At 45.4% G+C, this 21,412-nt stretch overlaps 1 protein-coding gene and 2 gene segments (V, D, J or C); all 3 read left to right on the plus strand.

Annotated features, from left to right (window-relative positions):
* Nucleotides 1–1,625: 1,625 nt before the first annotated feature.
* On the plus strand, nucleotides 1,626–2,619 carry LOC120392894. The gene is made up of 2 exons (XM_039517548.1): nucleotides 1,626–1,752; nucleotides 2,006–2,619. Exons 1-2 carry the CDS (start codon nucleotides 1,707–1,709, stop codon nucleotides 2,617–2,619), a joined length of 660 nt encoding a protein of 219 aa, XP_039373482.1. The 5' UTR covers nucleotides 1,626–1,706.
* A 6,281-nt stretch (nucleotides 2,620–8,900) lies between these two features.
* LOC120392895 lies at nucleotides 8,901–9,570 on the plus strand. The segment is given in 2 exon segments: nucleotides 8,901–8,968; nucleotides 9,218–9,570. Coding segments are annotated over 2 exon segments (399 nt in total).
* An 8,861-nt stretch (nucleotides 9,571–18,431) lies between these two features.
* LOC120392896 lies at nucleotides 18,432–19,554 on the plus strand. The segment is given in 2 exon segments: nucleotides 18,432–18,709; nucleotides 19,205–19,554. Coding segments are annotated over 2 exon segments (396 nt in total).
* The last annotated feature ends 1,858 nt before the right edge of the window (nucleotides 19,555–21,412 follow it).

Below are 21,412 nucleotides of genomic sequence, written 5' to 3' on the forward strand. Positions count from 1 at the left end.
GGAGTCAGTGAATCCCATCCCCAGGGTGTGGGAATATGCACAGCTCCATTGGAGTCAATGAGCCTGATCCCAAACTCTTGAAACTTCATAGAAGTAAAAGATCCAGTTCCTCAAATGTTTTCGATCAGTGAGAAACTGCATAGGTGTCAGCTGAGCTGCACTGGTTCATATCATCTGAGGATCTGAGCCACTACAATAGGACATTGGGTCTCTACAAAGTTGAAATGTTCCACATTCCTAGAGGAAACAGAATTTAACAGTTTCTGCCTCCCATAACTGCCCTTGTGTCTATTGTGTGAGGGTTTTGCTGGTTCCGAAATGCAGTGATCCAGAAATTGATGTGAAGTCGGGAAAGGTAGAAATACTGAAATTACAGGTGTGGAGCAGACCAGACAGCCGTCAAGCACAGTATTTCCGCTCTGACTGTAGTTACTACCAGCTACTTCACAGGCAGGTGAAAGGCGCTCTAGAGTGGGTAGTTATGAAGTACATTCTGAAAGGGTTTTTTTAGAAATATCTAATAATGTCCCAAGGTTTATTTATCCTGCCACGCTGCTGCCCTCATTGGTATCTCTGGTGGCAGTGAGTTCCAAAGGCTTGTCGGCTTACTTGATAATGAATTTCCATGTAACATTTACCAGTTTATATAAGATTTGTTCAACGAACATCTACCACTTACAGACCAACCGACCAACCTTCAACTCAAATGTTATTCCACTTAAACCTGTCAATGTGAAAGCTGGACATCCGCACAGTTACAAACAGACGTGAAATGTTTTCAAAAGGCAATAAAGCAGGAAACTATTAGGTATTAAATGGAATAGATTTACAGCAAATGATGAGATTTACCAGATAGCTGAACAACTCCTTATTTTCTGATTAAATTTTGGAATAAGATGGAAATAGCCGGGACATGTCTGAAGAATTAAGCCAAAACATCTGTAAATGCACACATGCCTTTCGGCAGTTCTAAACGGGGCTAGATGATAGAGAAAGGACGTGTTTGGGATTTATCAGCATACAAAACATGTAAAAACTGGCCTAAAAAGACAGGAATAGTGCAGCCACGTCTGTGCCCTGTGTGACCTTTGATTGTGAATCCTTCCTGCACTTTCAGACCATAATCTTTTCTTCAGTACAGTTTAGCTAGCTATACAGGGGTTTGGTGTAGCTCAATTCATCCCAGGGGAGCTACACTACTTTACTCCGGATGCGGGATTGACCCGAATTCCTTCCCCATAATATCAGGCAGATTGTGCAGCTATTAAACATGCGATAGTCCGACTGGAAAGCGGTTTAGGGAAAATGTTCCCCACTTTCCCCACAAGGGGCCGCTGTTCTATCACCGACTCGCCTCCCAGGCAGCGCTGTCTCAGGCGGGCAGTTCAGAGCACCGCTGTTTAACGTGGTCTCGGATCCCCCCCCGCCCCCGCAATTTCTCCTCCCCCTCCCCTCCAGCTCTGGGCAGCAGCCAGAGAGCCGAGGGCGGGGGCAGCACCGGACTGGCTGCGTGGTTAGCACCGCAGTCACTCAGCAGAGGAGACCAGCGCCAGTAAGCAGGGAGCTGCCTATGTATTAAGGCGTCTCCTCCCTGAGTAAAACCTCCCCCGCCCCTCCCAGCGCCTCCTCACAGCTGGGGAAGGAGAGGAAGAAACTTCGTTCTTGGGCTGTGGGGAGAAGTTTTCATCCCACTTTATCCCTGAAATATGTTCCTCCCCTGGGTGTCCGTTCTTACACTACTTCCGGTTCTGGGTGAGTAGCGTGTCTGGGCCATTTCAGCTCTGAATGGGGCCAGGTGGCATCTGGTGTAAATGGCCGTAACTGAAGTGCAGTTGCATCCTGTTCCAGGCGATGCGGAGTTAGCCCTACTTTCTTTCTGTAACCATTTGTTTATAAACCTTCCCCTCCCTCCAGTCTCTGGATGCTTGGGAGGTAGATAAACATTGCGGGTTCAAGCCAAGAGCCGTGTAGAGCTCGATATAAGCACCTTATTATTTTTTTCCAGAGGGGGCTAATGGAGAGTCCGTGACACAACCTGATGACCGAGTGACTGTGTCCCAAGGGGAACCAGTGCTTCTGAAATGCATCTTTGACACTTCCTATACTACTTCCACACTCTGGTGGTACCAGCACTACCCAAATGAAGCCCCTCGCCTCTTGCTGACACAACATGAAGCATCGGGTGAGGAGGAGAGAAGGAGCCGGCGAGGGTTCTCCGCCACACCCGACAAACAGGAGAAGACCTTCCACCTGAAGAAAAACTCCAGTGAACTGCGCGACTCCGCCGTCTATTACTGCGCCATGAGCGACACAGTGATTGCGCCCGGCAGAGTCGCTGCACAGAAACCCGCGGGGGGAAGAGGAGGCGGCACTAAGGATGTGTGGGTTAGAGCCCCAGAGGAACAGACTTTGCAGAGCGCCAGTGGAGTCAGTGAATCCCATCGCCAGGGTGTAAATGTGCAGAGCTACACAGGAGTCAACGGGCCAGATCCCAGGCTGCTGGGACTGGGCGGAGCTCAGTGGAAGCAAATGATCCAGTTCCTCAAAATGTTTAAAATCAGTGAGGAATTGCACAGGAGTCAGCTGAGCTGCACTGGTTCCTATCAGCTGAGGATCTGAGCCATTAAAATAGGACATTGGGGTCTCTAAAAATTGAAATGTTCCATATTCCTAGAGGAAACAGAATATAAATCTCGTATAATTTTTCAACAATTTCTACCTCCCATAACTGCCCTTGTGTCTACTGTGTGAAGGTTTTGCTGGTTTAAGAAATGTTGTGATCCAGAAATTGAAGTGAAGTCGGGAAAGGCAGAATACTGAAATTACAGGTGTGGAGCAGACCAGACAGCCGTCATACACAGTATTTCCGCTCTGACTGTAGTTACTACCAGCAACTTCACAGGCAGGTGAAAGGCGCTCTAGAGTGAGTAGTTATGAAGTAACTTCCCTTATAGGAGGTTTTCCCCTCGCTCTGTGTAATTATCTCTATTGATTTATGTCTTGAAGAAGGATTTATTTCACCTTCCAAATTTTAAGTCCTTTTAAAGTAAATTCTGAAAGTTTCTGTTTAAAATCTCTAATAACATCCCAAGCTTTATTTATCCTGGCACGCTCACTTATATGGGCATGTCTACACTACAAATTAGGTCAATTGTATAGGAGCCGATCTTTAGCAACTGATTTTATACAGTCGATAATGCATGTCCCCACTAAGTGCATTAGGTCGGTAGAGTGAGTCCTTAATACCGTGGCAGTGGTTTCCCCAGGAATTGAAATTAGGGGGGGTGTTCGAATTTACAGGGGGGGTGTCAGGACCAATGAGATATATAAAAGAGATATGAATAAAGTAAATGTTTTGTTAGGATTATGCAAATTTAATATAAGAATAATGCAAGTTACACCAAAATACATAACAGGTCTAGATTTCTAAAAAATATATACATTTTAAAAAAAAGTATTTAATTTAAATTGACTTTTGAAAAGTAAGCCATCATGGGGTAAGAGGAAAGTCCTCTCATGGATCAGTAACTGGTTAAAAGATGGGAAACAATGGGTAGGAATAAATTATCAGTTTTCAGAATGGAGAGAGATAAATAATGGTATCCCTGAGGGGTCGGTACTGGGACCAGTGCTGTTCAACATATTCATAAATGATCTGGAAAAATGGGTAAACAGTGAGGTGGCAAAATTTGCAGATGATACAAAACTATTCAAGATAGTTAAGTCCCAGGCAGACTGCGAAGAATTACAAAGGGATCTCATAAAACTGGGTGACTGGGCAACAAAAATGGCAGATGAAATTCAGTGTTGATAAATGCAAAGTAATGCACATTGGAAAACAATCTCAACTATGCTTACAAAATGAAGGAGTCTGAATTAGCTGTTAACACTCACAAGAAAGAGATCTTGGAATCATTGTGGATATTTCTCTGAAAACATCCACTCAGTGTGCAGCGGCAGTCAGTGATTCCCAACATTCTGTTTGCTTTTTTAAAAAGAACAGGAGAACTTGTGGCACCTTAGAGACTAACAAATTTATTTGAGCATAAATTTTCGTGGGCTACAGTCCACTTCATCGGATGTAGCCCACGAAAGCTTATGTTCTTTTTGCAATACAGACTAACACGGCTGCTACTCTGAAACCTTTGCTTTTTAAAGAAAGGGATAGATAATAAGACAGAAAATATCATATTGCCTCTATATAAATCCATGGCACATGTACACCTTGAATACTGTGTGCAGCTCTGGTTACCGCATCCCAAAAAAGACATACTGGAAATGCAAAAAGTACAGAGATGGGCAACTAAAATGATTAGGGGTATAAAACAGGAGAAGAAATTAAAATGACTGGGAATTTTCAGCTTAGAAAAGAGACGACTAAGGGGGGATATGCTAAAGGTCTATAAAATCTTGACTGATGTGAAGAAAGTGAATAAAGTAAATGTTTTGTTAGGATAATCCAAATTTAACATAAGGAAAATACAAGTTACACCAAAACACATAACAGATCTAGATTTCTAAAAAAAATATATAATTTAAAAAATGTATTTAATTTAAATTGACTTTTGAAAAGTAAGCCATCATGGGGTAAGAGGGAAGATCCTCTCATGGATCAGTAACTGGTTAAAAGATGGGAAACAAAGAGTAGGAATAAATTATCAGTTTTCAGAATGGAGAGAGGTAAATAGTGGTATCCTTGAGGGGTCAGTACTGGGACCAGTCCTATTCAACATATTCATCTGGAAAAATGGGTAAACAGTGAGGTGGCAAAATTTGCAGATGATACAAAACTATTCAAGATAGTTAAGTCCCAGGCAGACTGCGAAGAGCTACAAAGGGATCTCACAAAACTGGGTGACTGGGCAACAAAATGGCAAATTAAATTCAATGTTGATAAATGCAAAGTAATGCACATTGGAAAACAATCTCAACTATATATACAAAATGAAGAAGTCTGAATTAGCTGTTAACACTCAAGAAAGAGATCTTGGAATCATTGTGGATATTTCTCTGAAAACATCCACTCAGTGATTCTGTTTGCTTTTTTAAAAAGAACAGGAGCACTGTAGATCTCTGAAAACATCCACTCCATGTGCAGCAACAGTCACAAAAGCAAACAATGTTGGGAATCATTATGAAAGGGATAGATGATAAGACAGAAAATATCATATTGCCTCTATATAAATCCATGGTACATGCACACCTTGAATAGTGTGTGTAGATCTGGTCACCCATCCTAAAAATATATATATTGGAATTGGAAAAGGTACAGAGATGGGCAACTAAAATGATGAGGGGTATGAAACAGGAGGAGAGATTAAAGTGACTGGGAATTTTCAGCTTAGAAAAGAGATGACTAATGGGGATATGATAGAGGTCTACAAAATCTTGACTGGTGCAAAGAAAGTGAATAAGGAAATTTTATTTAATCCTTCACATAACACAAGAACTAGCAGTCACCCAATGAAATTAATAGGCAGCAGATTTAAAAAAAAACAAAAGGAAGTATTTCTTCACACAATATAAAGTCAACCCAGGGAACTCTTTGCCAGGGGATGCTGTGAAGACCAAAACTATAACAGGATTTTAAAAAGAACTAGATAAATTCCTGGAGAACAGGTCCATCTGTGGCTATTAGCCAGGATGAGAGGGATGCAACGCCATGCTCTGAGTGTCCCTAGCCTGTTTGCCAGAAGCTGGGAGTGGGCGACAGGGGATGGATCACTTGCTGATTCCCTGTTCTATTCATTCCCTCTGAAGCACCTGGCCTTGACCATTGTTGTAAGACAAGGTACTGGGCTATCTGGACCACGGGTCTGACCCAGTATGACCATTCTTATGTAAAAATTAATTATAATAAAAATGTTTAGTGTTGTCAGAGCGGTACCGGTGTGGTGCTCTGCTGTCTCCTTGTTGATATCACTCGGCTGCGTGTGTGAGTCCCTCTGTGTGCTGCCCCAGCTCTGCAGAAGCTGACACAGCAGACCCGACGAGAATCCCCAATGACCACAGAGTCCAGTAAGATGCAAAGCCACATCGGGCTAGGTTTATTGCGACCTCGGACACCCGTGCAGGGTCCCCGTAGATTACTTAGTCTACCGGGCGTACTGCGAGAGAGTGCCTCTTGGCAAGGACCCGGCTTAGTGGCGGGACTTTCCACTCCCCCTACGGCCGGACAAAGGCACCTCCCCAGGGATGCCTTCTTATACAGAGGTACAAACAAGTTCCACATCACACCTGACGTATTGAGGTACAACCTCTCTACGTAGCAAGTTACAACCCTTCTACGTATTAAGGTGCCGCCTTCTACCTTGTACATGTTGGTTCGAACAAAACAACTCTATCCATCATTTTACCCTTTTGCCCCTGTCATTGGGATGGGTCGGCCTGTCCTTTTATTATCTATGGAATGTTTCAGTATAGTGTGTTCTAGTGCTGTGTTTATACTAGGTGAATGCAGCATCAGCCCTTTCCGTGCCAGCTTCTGTGACCAGGGCCTACCTCTGGCTCACAGCTTAACTTTGCTTTATGTTAGCAAAGTCTTGTTCATTACTTTAGTTCAGGCCTCAGGCCTCATACTGGGCCTTTATCAGGGCCTGCACTTACTACATTTAGTACAGAAACTCCCCAGCATAATGACCTCCCAAGATAGCAACAATGTGAGATAACAACCTTGGCAAATACTGCATTTTAAAAATCTTGGCCTACTGGGAAACATATTTATATAAGTTTCCATTCCCAGTCACAAATCTAGCATTCTGGAGCAAAGTGACTAAAATATAGTCCAACAAACAAATGTTTATTTAACGTGCCCCTCACTTTTCCCTCCACCGCACTCCACTCACCGGTGTTGTCCTTGGTCAGTGGAGACTCAGAGTTCAGAGGTGCTTTCACGTGAGTACACCTTCCAGGTGGGGGACAAAAAGGCACAATTCGCTCTGGCCATGGCTGTTCATTGTGCCACCGTTCACTCCACCATTCTGTTGCCAATGGCCCTGCACAGTGACCTTCTGCTGTCACCTACCACAGTGACCTCTGCGAGTTGGTCTCTTGAGGTTCCACCAGCTCTCAGTGATTTCAGCTGAGCCCTCAGTGCGGGAACCTCGCTGCTAGTGCAGTCTGGGCTGTCTCTTACACAAAAACACTGTCCCCACAGGAACACTGTCCCCACAACAGGACTAAGCACTTAGACCTGATTGTCAGTGATTTCAGCTGCAGTGGTCACTTAACAAAACAAAAGACTATCTATGGAGCCTAATCAGCTCTGTCTTTAAACAGTGGAGAGGGACAGGTTCCCCACCCTCTCTCTAGATGCCTTCAAATCATAAGAACATAAGAATGGCCGTACCGGGTCAGACCAAAGGTCCATCTAGCTCAGTATCTGTCTACCGACAGTGGCCAATGCCAGGTGCCCCAGAGGGAGTGAACCTAACAGGCAATGATCAAGTGATCTCTCTCCTGCCATCCATCTCCATCCTCTGACAAACAGAGGCTAGGGACACCATTCTTACCCATCCTGGCTAATAGCCATTTATGGACTTAGCCACCATGAATTTATCCAGTCCCCTTTTAAACATTGTTATAGTCCTAGCCTTCACAACCTCCTCAGGTAAGGAGTTCCACAAGTTGACTAAGTTCCACATCACAGACTAAGTACAGTTCTACTGCCCTTTATTCATCAATAAGAACAACATTTCATCCCCCCTTCCCCCCACATTCAAGTGGTTTGTAACCCAACCCCAGCCAAAATCTATCACTTGGACAACACAGCTCTGTTTGCTGGATACCTAGGTAGATTAGGTGTGAATGTAAATATAATCTGTCCCTGAAGCCTTAGCCCCCAGCTCATCACTAGCTGTCAGGGAGAAGTCATTTAGACTTTGCTTACAAATCATCATTTGAAATTATTAGGTTGGCCAACATCACCGAAATGAATGCACTGACACTGTCATAAAAAACAGCTGTATAAGGAAGCAAGGAAGCTAGTCTATGTTCATACTTTTCAAATCTATTATACTTTTTCAGATACACATATTTTATCATACACTGTATAAGCTTTTAAAGTGTGTATTAATGTTTCAGTTTAAATTCAGATTTCCAAACAGTCACTAAATTGGTATGTAACTAGCTCACAAAACTGGGGGGGGGGGGTGTTGGGAAAATTCAGGGGGGGTGTAGGGAAATCACCGTGGGTAGCATCGACTCAGGGAATGGTGCATTGTGGGTACCTATCCCACAGTCCCTGCTACCCATTGGAATTCTAGGTTGAGCTCCCAATGCCTGATGGGGAAAAAACCTTGTGGCAGGTGGTTTTGGGTACATGTCGTCACTCTCCGCTCCCACCTTGAAAGCAAGAGCAAACAACCGTTTTTTGCCTTCTTTCCAGGAACTACACTGATTTACTCCAGCTGCGGGATTGACCCGAATTCCTTTCCCACGACGTCAGCCAGATTTTGCATTAACTGAACACGGGATAGTCCGACTGGAGTAAAAGTAAGAAAAAATACTGAGCTACTTAGCAAAACTTCCTCCACTTTCCCCACAAGGGGCCGCTGTTCTATCACCGACTCGCCGCCCAGGCAGCGCTGTCTCAGGCTGGTAGTTCAGAGCCCCGCTGTTTAACGTGGTCTCGGATCCCCCCGCAATTTCTCCTCCCCTTTTCTCTCCAGCTCTGTGCAGCAGCCAGAGAGCCGAGTGCAGGGGCAGCACCGGACTGGCTGCGTGGTTAGCACCGCAGTCACTCAGCAGAGGAGACCAGCGCCATTAAAAAAAAAAAGCTGCCTATGTATTTAAGGCATCATCTCCCTGAGTAAAACCTCCTTCTCCCAGCTCCTCCTCACAGCTGGGGAAGGAGAGGAAGAAGCTTCCTTCTTGGGCTGTGGGGATTGGGGAGAAGGTTCCATCCCACTTCATCCCTGAAATATGTTCTTCCCCTGGGTGTCCGTTCTTACACTACTTCCAGCTCTGGGTGAGTAGCGTGTCTGGGCCATTTCAGCTCTGTATGGGGCCAGATGGTATCTGGTGTAAATGGCCATAACTGAAGTGCAGTTGCATCCTGTTCCAGGCGATACGGAGTTAGCCCTACTTTCTTTCTGTAACCATTTGTTTATAAATCTTTCCCTCCCTCCAGCATCTGAAAGCTTGGGAGGTAGATAAACATTGCAAGTTCAAGCCAAGAGCCATCCCTGTCTCTACGTAAACTTCTATTTTTTTCCAGAAGGGGCTAATGGAGAGTCAGTGACACAACCTGATGACGGAGTGACTGTATCCCAAGGGGAACCAGTGCTGCTGAAATGCACCTATGACAACACCCCGATTCCCACGCTCTGGTGGTACGAGCAGTACCCAAATGAAGCCCCTCGCCTCTTGCTGACACAGTATGAAACATCAGATGAGGAGGAGAGAAAGAGCAGGCGAGGATTCTCCGCCACACCCGAGAAACAGGAGAGCTTCCACCTAAAGAAAAACTCGAGTGAACTGAGCGACTCTGCTGTCTACTACTGTGGCATGAGCAACACAGTGATTGCACCCAGCAGGGTTGCTGCACAAAAAACCACTAGGGGAAGATGATGGGACACAGATTTTTGTGGCCTAGTTGACCAAATGATATACATTTGTGTGGCAACTATGGAGTGAATGTGCCAGATTCCTGGTGGTGGAAATCTGCCTGCCTATCTCCCCTGGAGTGAATGGGGCAGAGCCCAAGCTGGTTTTAACTGGCCATAGCTCCACTGAAAAATGGTCCAGTTTCTCATTTGTTTTGAAGCAGTGCCCTTCAGAGGAAACAGTTGATCTACTCCAGTTCGCAACAACGGAGGCTCTGACCCATTAAATTATGTGACATTGTAAATGAATTACAATTCATTCCTCCTGCAACTCCTCTGGTGTCTCCTATGTGAAGGCTTCAAAAATGGAATGAGGTAGAAATTGGGAAGATAGGAACACTGGATTTACCATACTGGATCAGGACAGAGTGTTCGCTCTTTGACTATCTTCTACCAGCGGTACCAGCAGAAGGGATAAGACACCTTCCAATGTGTAGTTGTTATGGGATTATCTCTGATAGGGGTGTTTCTCCCCTAAACCTGGACAAATATCAGTTTGTCTGAGATGTAAAGTTTATCCATCTTTCAATTTTTAAGTCTTCATTAGGGAAACTCTTAAATTTATCCATAAAATCATCTCACTTTTTTTTAAAGGCCTGGTAAACTGTTGACATCACTTATATATTTTATGCCAATGAATTCCAAAGGGTCATTGGCTAACATGATAATGAATTTCCACCAACCATTTACCAGTTTAAACAAGACTTGTTCATTGGAAAGCTACAATTTAAGGGCCAAACTATGAACTTTCTACTCAAATGTTATTTCTACCTTAACATATAAATCTGAAATCTGAAAATCTACTGCAGTTAGACAGACATCTTAATGCTTTGAAAAGGTTATTCCTCAGGGAAATACTAGGTGCAATTTGAAATAAATGACTAAGGAAGCTGAACATGTTCTTATCTCCCAAGATACCCAGAAAAGATGGAAATGTCTGGGGCATGAGTGAATAATGAAGCTGGAGCTTGCATGAAGGAACTCGTAAAAAGAACTGACCAAAATAATTCTTCTTTAGAACACTACTGGGGGGCGGGGGCTTAAGGCATTTAACAACAGAGGCCACTAGCCAAAGAACTGCCCACATAAATCCCTTTCCGTAACATGAGTCAGGTTTTGCAGCTATTAAACATGAGAATAGGTAGAAGAGTGTGACAGAGGTTCAGACTCACAGGGGCGGCGCCTCCTGATGGTCGTCCTAAGGAATTAGTTCTCTCAGTCCAGGAGTGCCCTCTTCTGGCAGTGTCCCACCTGCCGTTACCTGCCCTTTCCAAGCCCTGGTCTACACTACAGGGTTAGATGGAATTTAGCCGTGTTAGGTCGATTTTATAATGAATGTGTCTACACAAGCACCCTGTTCCTTTGACCTAAATGGCTCTTAAAATCGACTTCTGTACTCCTCCCCAGTGAGGGGAGTAGCACTAAAATTGACCTTGCTAGGTCGAATTTGGGGTTGTGAGGCTGGAAATCAACATTATTGGCCTCCGGGAGCTATCCCAGGGTGCTCCAATGTGACCGCTCTGGACAGCACTTTCAACTCCGATGCACTAACCAGGTACACAGGAAAAGCCCTGGGAACTTTTGAATTTTATTTCCTGTTTGGTCAGCATGGCTAGCTCAGCAGAACTTCTACCCCCAGAATCGTAAACGAGCTCCAGCATGGAATGAACCGGGGACACTGGATCTGATTGCTGTATGGGGAGAGGAATCTGTGCAGGCAGAACTCTGATCAAAAAGAAGAAATGCTAATATATATGCCAAAATCACACAGGGCATGATGGACAGAGGCTACAACAGGGACATACAGCAGTGTCGTGTGAAAGTCAAGGAGCTCAGGCAAGCCTACCAAAAGACAAAGGAGTCAAATGGTCTCTCTGGGTCAGAGCCTGATACATGCTGCTGCTATGATCAGCTGCATGGCATTCTAGGGGGGATCCTACCACTACCCCACCACTGACCATGGACACCTGCAAGGGAGGAGCCTCATGCAACATGGAGGAGTATTTTGTGGATGAGGAGGAGGAGGAGGAGAATGCGCAGCAGGCAAGCAGTGAATCCGTTCTCCCGGGCAGCCGGGCCTTTTCATCACTCTGGAACCAATACCCTCCCAAGGCAGCGGGATCCCCGTCTGTGAAGGCGGAGAAGAAGGCACTTCTGGTGAGTGCACATTTGTAACTACAGTACAGGGTTTAAAAGCAATAGTGTTTAATGTTTGATTTGCCCGGAAGAACTGGGATGCATTCATGGCCAGTACAGCTACTTGAAAGGTCTGTTCATATGTCTGGGGATGGAGCACGAATCCTCCAGAGACATCTCCATGAAGCTCTCCTGGAGGTATCTGAAAGCCTTTGCAGAAGGTTTCTGGGCAGGGCTGCCTTATTTCATCCTCCACGCTAGGACACTTTACCACACCAAGCCAGTAGCAAGTATTCTGGAATCATTGCAGCACAAAGCATGGAAGCGAAGGGTTTTGGGTTTTGGTCACATTCAAGCAACATTTGGTCTATATTTTTCTGTGTTAGCCTCAGTAGAGTGATAACATTCATGGTCACCTGGTTGAAATAGGGGAATTTTTGTAAGGGAACAGGAAAAGGACCCCGTTCATGCTGGGCTGTTTGTGCTTGGTGTCACGGAGTATGGGGGAGTCAGGCCCTGCACCCCTCTTCCTGGGACTCACAGTGACTTTCAGCCAGCCAGTAAAACAGAAGGTTTATTGGACAACAGGAATGCAGTCTACAGCAGAGCTTGTAGGCACAATCAGGACCCCTCAATCTGGTCCTTCTGGGGGTTCAGGGTGCTTGGATCCCAGCTTGGGATTCCCTGAATTCCACTACCCATCCCAAAACCGAAACTGACCAAACCCTCTCTAGCAGGCTCCCTCCTTTGTCCAGCTTTCCAGGCAAAGGTTTTTTCCCCCCTCCCCCCTGCCTGGCTCAGGTTACAGGCTCAGATCCTGTCCCTCATCTAAAGTCACCCCCTGCTCTCCCATCCCCCCCACAGACAGTTCCTACTCCATCACACTTGGCTAAAAGGGATCATCCCAAATAGCCACTCAGAGGGGTGGGGGAAGGTGTGTGCTGCACATCCACCTGAAAACCGCAGCCCCTCCTTTTAAATGTGAAACCCAACTGGGATTCCTTGCTATGGGAAAGGAGGACACTGCAGTTTGAAAACATTCCCACATGTTATCAAGGCATTAGAAGCCAAACTCACGTACCCTTTGGCTTACCATAGCTGCCTGGAAACCAAATTCTGTTGCCCAGAAGTGTGTGATGTGTCGCCATACTGAAAGGCACTCAATATAAAAGGCAACATGTCACCTTGTACCTAAAGCACATGTGCTGTCTGCTGTGAATTGCTTGATTCACTGTGAAAGCGTCTCCCTTTTGTTCTCAGAAATGTATCATCTTAAATTTTACTCTCCCTGTTTATCCCCCCACAGATGCAAATGTGTCTATGCTCCTCCTATCATCTCTGTCCCTGAGGTTATCGCAGACTAGAAGGCAAAAAAAAACAAAAAAACAAAAAAACGCACTCATGATGACATGTTTTCCGAGGTCATGCAGTCCTCCTACACTGATAGGGCACAGCTGAATGCATGAAAGCATTCAGTGGCTGAGTCCAGGAAAGCATTAAGTGACCACAATGAGAAGAGGCAGGATGCAATGCTGAGGTTAAAGGGGGAGCAAGCGGACATGCTCAGGTGTCTGTTGGACCCATAGGAAAGCCAACAAGAGCACATACCACCACTGCATCCATTGTACGACCTCCTGCCCTCCTCCCCAAGTTCCACATCCTCCTCACCCAGATGCCCAAGAACACAAGGGGGAGAGGCTCCGGCACCCAGCCACTCCACTACAGAGGATGGCCCGAGCAACAGAAGGCTGTCATTCAAGCAGTTTTGATTTGTAGTGTGGCTACAATAAGCAATGTGGCCTTGTCCTTCCCTCCTCCAGCACCCCACCCTGCCCCATCTGGGATACCTTATCAGTTATCTCCCTTTTTTTAAATTAATAAAGAAAGAATGCATGGTTTCAAAACAATAGTGACTTTATTTCCTTTGCCAGCTGTGATCAAAGCGGGGAGGTTGGTTGGCTTACAGGGAGTTAAAAATCAACAAAGGGGCTGGATTTGCATGAAGGAGAAACACAAACACTGTCACATGATAGCCTGACCAGTCATGAAACTGGTTTTCAAAGCCTCTCTGATTCACAGTTCGCCTACCTGTGCTCTTCTAATTGCCGTGGTGTCTGGCTGTTCAAAATAGGCAACCAAGTGATTTGCCTCAACCTCCCACCCCACTATAAACGTCCCCCCCTTACTCTCACAGATATTATGGAGCACACAGCAAGCAGCAATAACAATGGGAATATTGGTTGCACTAAGGTCTAACCTAGTCAGCAAACTGCGCCAGCGTGCTTTCAAACGTCCAAAGGCACATTCTACGACCATTCTGCACTTTCTCAGCCTATAGTTGAACTGCTTCATACTACTGTCCAGGCTGCCTGGGTATGGCTTCATGAGCTATGGGAGCAAGGGGTAGGCTGTGTCTCCAAGGATAATTATTGTCATTTCAACATCCCCAACATTAATTTTCTGGTCTGGGAAGTAAGTCCCTTATTGCAGCTGATCAAACAGCCCAGAGTTCTTAAAGATGCAAGCGTCATGCACCTTTCCTGGCCATCCCACGTTGATGTCAATCCACCAGTGCTTGCAGTACCATTGAGAAGTACCCCTTGTGGTTTATGTACTGGTTGGTAAGGTGGTCCGGCGCCAAGATAAGAGTATGCATTCCATCTATCGCCCCACCACAGTTAGGGAATCCCATTGCAGCAAAGCCATCCACTATGACCTGCACATTTCCCAGAGTCACTACCCTTAATAGCAGCAGCTCAGTGATTGCATTGGCTACTTGGATCACAGCAGCCTCCACAGTAGATTTACCCACTCCAAACTGATTCCCGACTGACCAGTAGCTGTCAGTTCAGGCATTGCGAGCTTCCACAGGGCTATCACCGCTTGCTTCTCAACTCTGAGGGCTGCTCTCATCTTGATATTCCTGTGCTTCAGGGTGAGGGAAAGCAACTCACAAAGTTCCAGGAAAGGGGCCTTATGCATGTGAAAGTTTCGCAACCGCTGGGAATCATCCCATTCCTGCAACACTATGCGGTCCCACCAGTCTGTGCTTGTTTGCTGGGCCCAGAACTGGCGTTCCACTGTATCAACCAGCCCCATGTCCACCATGATGTCCCAATTGCCGCATCCCATGCTTTCAGGAACGTCTTTGTCCATGTCCTCATCACAATAGACCTTGTGCTGCCATCTCTTAGCCAGGTTCTGCACATACTGCAGTATAATGCACAAGGTATTTACAATGCTCGCAACAGCAGCAGTGAGCTGAGCAGGCTTCATGCTTACCATGCGTCTGCATGGCTAACCCAGGCAAAAAGGCACAAAATGATTGTCTGCAGTTACTTTCATGGAGGGAGGGAAGACTGATGATGTACTCAAAACCACCTGCGACAATGTTTTTGCCCAATCAGGCATTGCGAGCTTAACCCATAATTCCAATGGGCAGCGGAGACTGCAGGAACTGTGGGATATCTTCCCACAGTGCACCACTCCGTGAGTCTATTCTAGCCATGGTAGTGAGGATGCACTCAACCAACTTAATGTGCTTAGTGGGGACATACACAATCAACTGTATAAAATCGATTTCTAAAAATCAACTTCTATAAAATCAATCTAATTTCATAGTGTAGACATACCCTTAATCATGAACTCTACCATTTCATGATCATTTTCCCCCAAGCTGCCTTCCACTTTCAAATTCTCAACCAGTTCCTCCTTGTTTGTCAAAATCAAGTCTAGAACAGCCTGTCCCCTACTTGCTTTCTTCACCTTCTGGAACAAAAAAATGTCACCAATACATTACAAGAACGTCTTAGCTAATCTGTGCCCTGCAGTGTTATTTTCCTAACAGATGCCTGGGTAGTTGAAATTCCCCATTACCACCAAGTCCTGTGCTTTGGATGTTTTTGTTAGTTGTTTGAAAAACTCCTCATCCACCTCTTCTTCCTGGTTAGGTGGTCTGTATTAGACCCCTACCATGACATCACATTTATTTTTTACCCCTTTTATCCTTACCCAGAGTCTTTCAACAAGTCTGTCTCCTATTATCATCTCAACCTCAGTCCAAGTTTATACATTCTTAATATATAAGGCAACATCTCCTCCCTTTTTTCCCTGCCTGTCCTTCCTCAGCAAGCTGTATCCTTCTATACCAATATTCCAATAATGCGTATTGTCTCACCAAGTCTCTGTGATGCCAATTATGTCAGGAATAAATATAACAACTCAATGCCCGATTCACACATAGGAAGGAGGCATCAGAGCCATATACTCTGCTAGTCCAGATGCAGTTAACTGGCCTCGCCATTTAAATGTCAAATTATAATGTCTCATGCATCCGACAAAGTGGGTATTCACCCACAAAAGCTCATGCTACAATTTGTCTGTTAGTCTATAAGGTGCCACAGGACTCTTTGCTGAAATTATAGTTGTTGCTCTACATTTACATCAGCCATACCAAGAAGAGGATGGATCAAGTGAGAGTCAACCCTTGAATTAGTTCAGGCTGACATTTCACACTGTTTGGGGCCTCTGTTCCCCAGTGTGATATAATCATTCATGTGCGTTATGAAAATATGCTTGATATGAAAATGCCATAACTGATGCAAGATGGCTCATGTAAGGTATCATTGGAAAGGTTAAGATTTACTGAACATGATTATCCCATTTGTATGCATGTGTCATTTTTTTGTATCTGAATCAGGAATATTGACCTGTGTATCTGTATTTCATATTTGCTCCTTTGGGTCACTCCCATTGCTGACATTTCAGGGACTACAATGGAAAATCTAGACAGTGCAAATGGCCTATCAGCAAATACAATAGACCGGGGTGGCCAACCTGTGGCTCCGGAGCCACATGCGGCTCTTCAGAAGTTAATATGCGGCTCCTTGTATAGGCACCAACTTCAGGGCTGAAGCTACAGACGCCAACTTTCCAATGTGCCAGGGAGGTGCTCACTGCTCAATCTCTGGCTCTGCCACAGGCCCTGCCACCACTCCACCCCTTCCCATCCCCTCCTCTGAGCCTGCAGTGCCCTCGCTCCTCCCCCTTCCCCCCAGAGCCTCCTGCACGCCATGAAACAGCTGATCGGGAAGTGCTGGGAGCGGGGGGTGGAGGAAGCTGATGGGGGGCTGCTGACGTATTACTGTGGCTCTTTGGCAATGTACATTGGTAAATTCTGGCTCCTTCCCAGGCTCAGGTTGGCCACTCCCGTGATAGACTGTGAAAAGGCTTGGCCTTCCTTCCATAATGCTACTGGCTCATGGACGAAGGAATCCGGTGACCTGATCACCTGATACCTACCTGCATCTTGGACTGCTAAACTCTTCCACAGGGGAGGGGAGAATCAAACAAAGGGGTCCTGCCTTATGGAAATTCTATGTAAGGCGGGGGAGGAAAACAATCATTGTCTTTGGCTTGATTTAGCTCTGCCTCCCCACCCCAAAGAGATACTTGAAAACACCAAGAAACAAAAGGGTTGTAGCTGAAGGGGGAGGGGATGAACTGCTGGACCTAGGCTAAGGCCCCGTCTACACTGGCAAGTTTGTGTGCAGTAAAGCAGCTGTAACTCCCGAGGTGTACACACTGCCAAGCCACTTAGTGTGCAGAAACTGCACAGATGCAGCGCTCTAAAGAAACCACCTGGACGAGAGATGTAGAGCTTCCTGCATTGGCCTGGAGCAGCAAACCGTGGCCAGTGGGCGCTGTGATCGGCTGAACCTGCGGACGTGGCAGGTAAACAAACCGGCCTGGCCCACCAGGTGCTTACCCTGGTGAACCACGTGCCAAAGGTTGCTGATCCCTGGGCTAGAGGTAAGATTAGAAGAGGATTGGGGTTCCATTATGTGTTAGGGTTAAATATTTGATTAGGGATAGGGATAGGTTTAGGGGAAAGTAGGGTTAGAGTTTTGGATTAGGGTTAGGACTTGGTACTAGGGTTAGGCAAGGATAGTGTTACAGCTGACGCTAGGGTTAAGGTGAGGGTTGTGGCAATTATTAGGTTAGGTTTAAGGTTAAGGTTGGTGTTCTGTTTAGGATTAGGATTTCGCATTAGGTTATGGTTCTGGGGGAATTAGGGCAAGGTCTTGGGATAAAGGTTCAGAATTAATAGCAGGATTGGGACCTAGGTTTAGTGTTAGGATTTTGAGTTAGGATTTAAGATTATGGTCAAGGTTGAGCACTGTTGCTCACAATTTAAAAGGAAATGGGGAAACACAGGATCATAGGGGATCAGGCTCCACCTAGTCCAGTATTCTGTCTCCAGAAGTAGCCAGTACAAGATGCTTCAGAGGAAGGTACAAGGGACCCTTTGCTGGATCGATATGGGGGAACCTGCCCTTAGGGAAAATTACTTTCTACACCCCACCCCACTCATGTGACAATATTTTATACCCTGGAGCAGGAAGTTTACTTCCTTTACTCACTCAGATAATATTTTAATTGACCCTTCAGTTTTCATTGTGAGTAAAACTAAGTGATCCTATAAAAACTCCTCTCTACTACTTCCAATGTGGAGTCCAGAGAGGGAGAAGTATTCCAGCTATCCTGAGAAATATTCCCCACTGGTTAACAGATTAGCACACACGGGGGCGCTGTTACACCTGTAAAACCTATTCCGTTTGTCTGTGACACAAAAGAGTATTTCCTTTCCTGGCCTCTGCAGTCTCCTCCTGTAACTCTTCTCCTCAGACATTGTCAAAAAAACGTTCGAGGGGTATTGCAGACAGACGAGGGACAAGCATACCGCTAGCACAGCTGCTAAGCTTTTGCAAAAGCAGAGATAAATCATTTTCAAAGGCGTCACATCCAAAGCAAACTTTTGTCTTTGCTCTTCTATGAACCAGGGAACGAAAAGGACACAGCTGTGGATGTGGAAAAGGGCAGATTTTGCAAGATTACTAAACAACAAATTATTAAAACGGCCATGCCGCTCGCTTTCTCCTTCATGGTTTTGATAATCGTTTGTTCAAGTGAGTATAGTTTGTTTTGGGAACTTGAACTATTTTATGGTTTTGCATTTTATAAGTCATATTTTTTGCAGTGGCCAATACATTCTGTTCCATTTTTCTTTTCTTCCAATCTGTCGATGCCTCGGTATGAAACGGAGAGCTGAGAGAGATGCAACATGAAGGACACAGAAAATTATTCAAGTGACAAAATGAAAAGGAGATGGGATTCCTTCATGTGTAAATGGTTCTTTATTTCTGACGTAAATAGTTTAAGAATAAAAGGAATCTGGACACAATTTTTAAGGATGGGGGGTAGGTAACTGTAGTAAATTGAAGGAGATCTTTGGAAATGAGGAACACTTAGCAAAATGTTTCATGTTATGTTTGGCTGAAATTTGTATAAGGGTTTTAACGAAGTGAGGAGCCGATCTACACTGCAGTTTGGGAGCCCAAATGCCTTACGATACTATGAAACTTCCAGCCCTGATCAATTTAAAATTTTATTTTCCTTTGCAGAAAGGACCTATGGAGACTCAGTAATGCAACCAACAGGCACCATTCCCATCCAGGAAGGAAAACACGTACTTCTCCACTGCACCTATGATTACTCTGGGTCTACTCCTATGTTCCTCTGGTACGAGCAGTATCCCCATGAAGCCCCTCGCCCGTTGCTGACACAATATGAAGCCTCGGACGAGGAGGAGAAGAGACGCAGGCGAGGGTTCTTTGCTAAGCTCGAGAAAGACTCTAAATCCTTCCACCTGGAGAAAAACTCCAGCGAAGTGAGTGACTCTGCAGTCTATTACTGCGCCATGAGAGACACAGTGAGCAAAGCCACCTGGGGAGCTGTACAAAAACCTCCCTGACTGACAGAAACACAAAGGACTGAAATAGCTGAGACTTCTGGTGTCAGGAACTCAGCATGTAATCTCTATGCTTTAGTACTTACAATATCTCTTTTTTATTCTGCACCCCCTCCCTTGTTTCCATCCTAACCCTGGGTAGCATTTGGGTTACATTTAGGAGTAAAGGATTAAATGTTACTATGACTATACCTAGTGTCATGGTCTCACCCCCACTTGGAACTGTTGGGCTCCAATGTGGGGACCTGACTTGGTTTCCCTCTAAACTAAAATCCTAGTTTAGATCTAGTAAGCTGCCACCACTCAATCAGATATGTGGATTGAGACACAGTCCTTCCCCAAAATCCTAGGGGATTCCAAGAGCCCCAAATCCATGGAGTTCTTACACCCAGGAGAAATAAACCATTCCCCCTGCTTCCTCCCCCCTCCCTTTTCCTAGGAGAGCTACCGGGATCTAACTACAGAGGGATACCTCCCCCTTCTCTTTCCCTGAGAATCCACCCAAGGAAAGACCAAACAAGTCCTTAATAGAAAAGAATTTATTAAAGAATAAAAAGAAAGTAACTTGTCTCTGTAATTCAAGATAGAACCATACAGGGTCTAAACTTATCAATCTCTGGAGAGAATCCTCCCTCCCCCTTTCTTTCTCAGTGAAAGCAAAGTAACAGCAAACAGGAATAAAGAATTTCCTTCAGCAAAACACACAATTGCAAATATAGAAAACAACTCAAAAGACTAATTCGCCTTTCTAATTAATACTCACTATTAATTAGTAGAAACTACTCCAGGAGAACTTGGAGACATGACTGTTCTTTCTTAGATCCAAAAAAGCACTCTCAAAAACACAAAGGCTTCCCTCCACAGAGATTTGAAATAATCTTGTCTCTGATTGGTCCTCTGGTCAGGTGGTCATCAGGTACTGCATGTTAACCCTTTACAGGTAAAAGAGACCTTAACCCTGATCTGTTTATTTATGACACGCCCCCCAAATCGCAGACAGTGGGGGAACCACACTGGCGGTGATTTCCTTCTAGAACTTTAAAATAAACAGATTAACAAAACACATGCACTATTACATATACTACTAAGTATGTAAACAACAAGGTATTTGACATTGAAGAACACTTTTTATGCATTTGACCGGACATACTTGGCAACGTCCTTGCCCATCCCCTCCCAGTGGAAGGACTTTTCCAACCTGTCCTTGGTTATGTTTACCCCAGAATGACCACTGGGATGTCGTGGCCCAAGCTTAAGAGCTTGTACCGGTACTTAGTTGGAACTACCAACTGTTTTTGAGGATGCTGGCCTTTCTGGTGTCCACCAGAAAGAATCTTGTTATATAAAAGTTCTTGTTTTACAACAAACTGGGATTGATTAGAAGAGCTGAGAGGCGGTGGGTTGCTCCGTGCCACCACCCAAGCTGTCTTAAGGCTGTCATCGGCTTCCTGCTCAGTCTGGAACTGTTTCCTTGAAGCTGGAGACACTAGTTCCTCCTTAGACTGTGGACTTGGGCTTGGTCCCTCTGGAAGTGATGTAGGTGATGAGGTTGTTTCCATTGACTGTGAACTGCTCTCCGCTGGTGCACAAGGTGATATTTCAGGCTCTGGCTGAGCCTCTTGGGTAGAGTTGTCTGCTGCTTCTGCCAGTTCAGGCCCGTTGGCGCTCCCTGGCGGTGGAGCTGCAAGCGCTGGCGTCAGTGCTGGCGCTGGTTTTGCCGCTGGTTGCTCTTCCAGTTCCGGTCCTGGGACTGGATGTACTATGGCTGCTGTAGTTGTTGGCATGGGATCCAGTTCCACCACCTCTGTCTGGGTGTCTGGTAACACAGACCGGGTCCTGGTGGATGGCTCAGGAACAGGGA

The sequence above is a fragment of the Mauremys reevesii genome, unplaced genomic scaffold (assembly GCF_016161935.1).
Source record: "Mauremys reevesii isolate NIE-2019 unplaced genomic scaffold, ASM1616193v1 Contig121, whole genome shotgun sequence".
NCBI lineage: Eukaryota > Metazoa > Chordata > Testudines > Geoemydidae > Mauremys > Mauremys reevesii.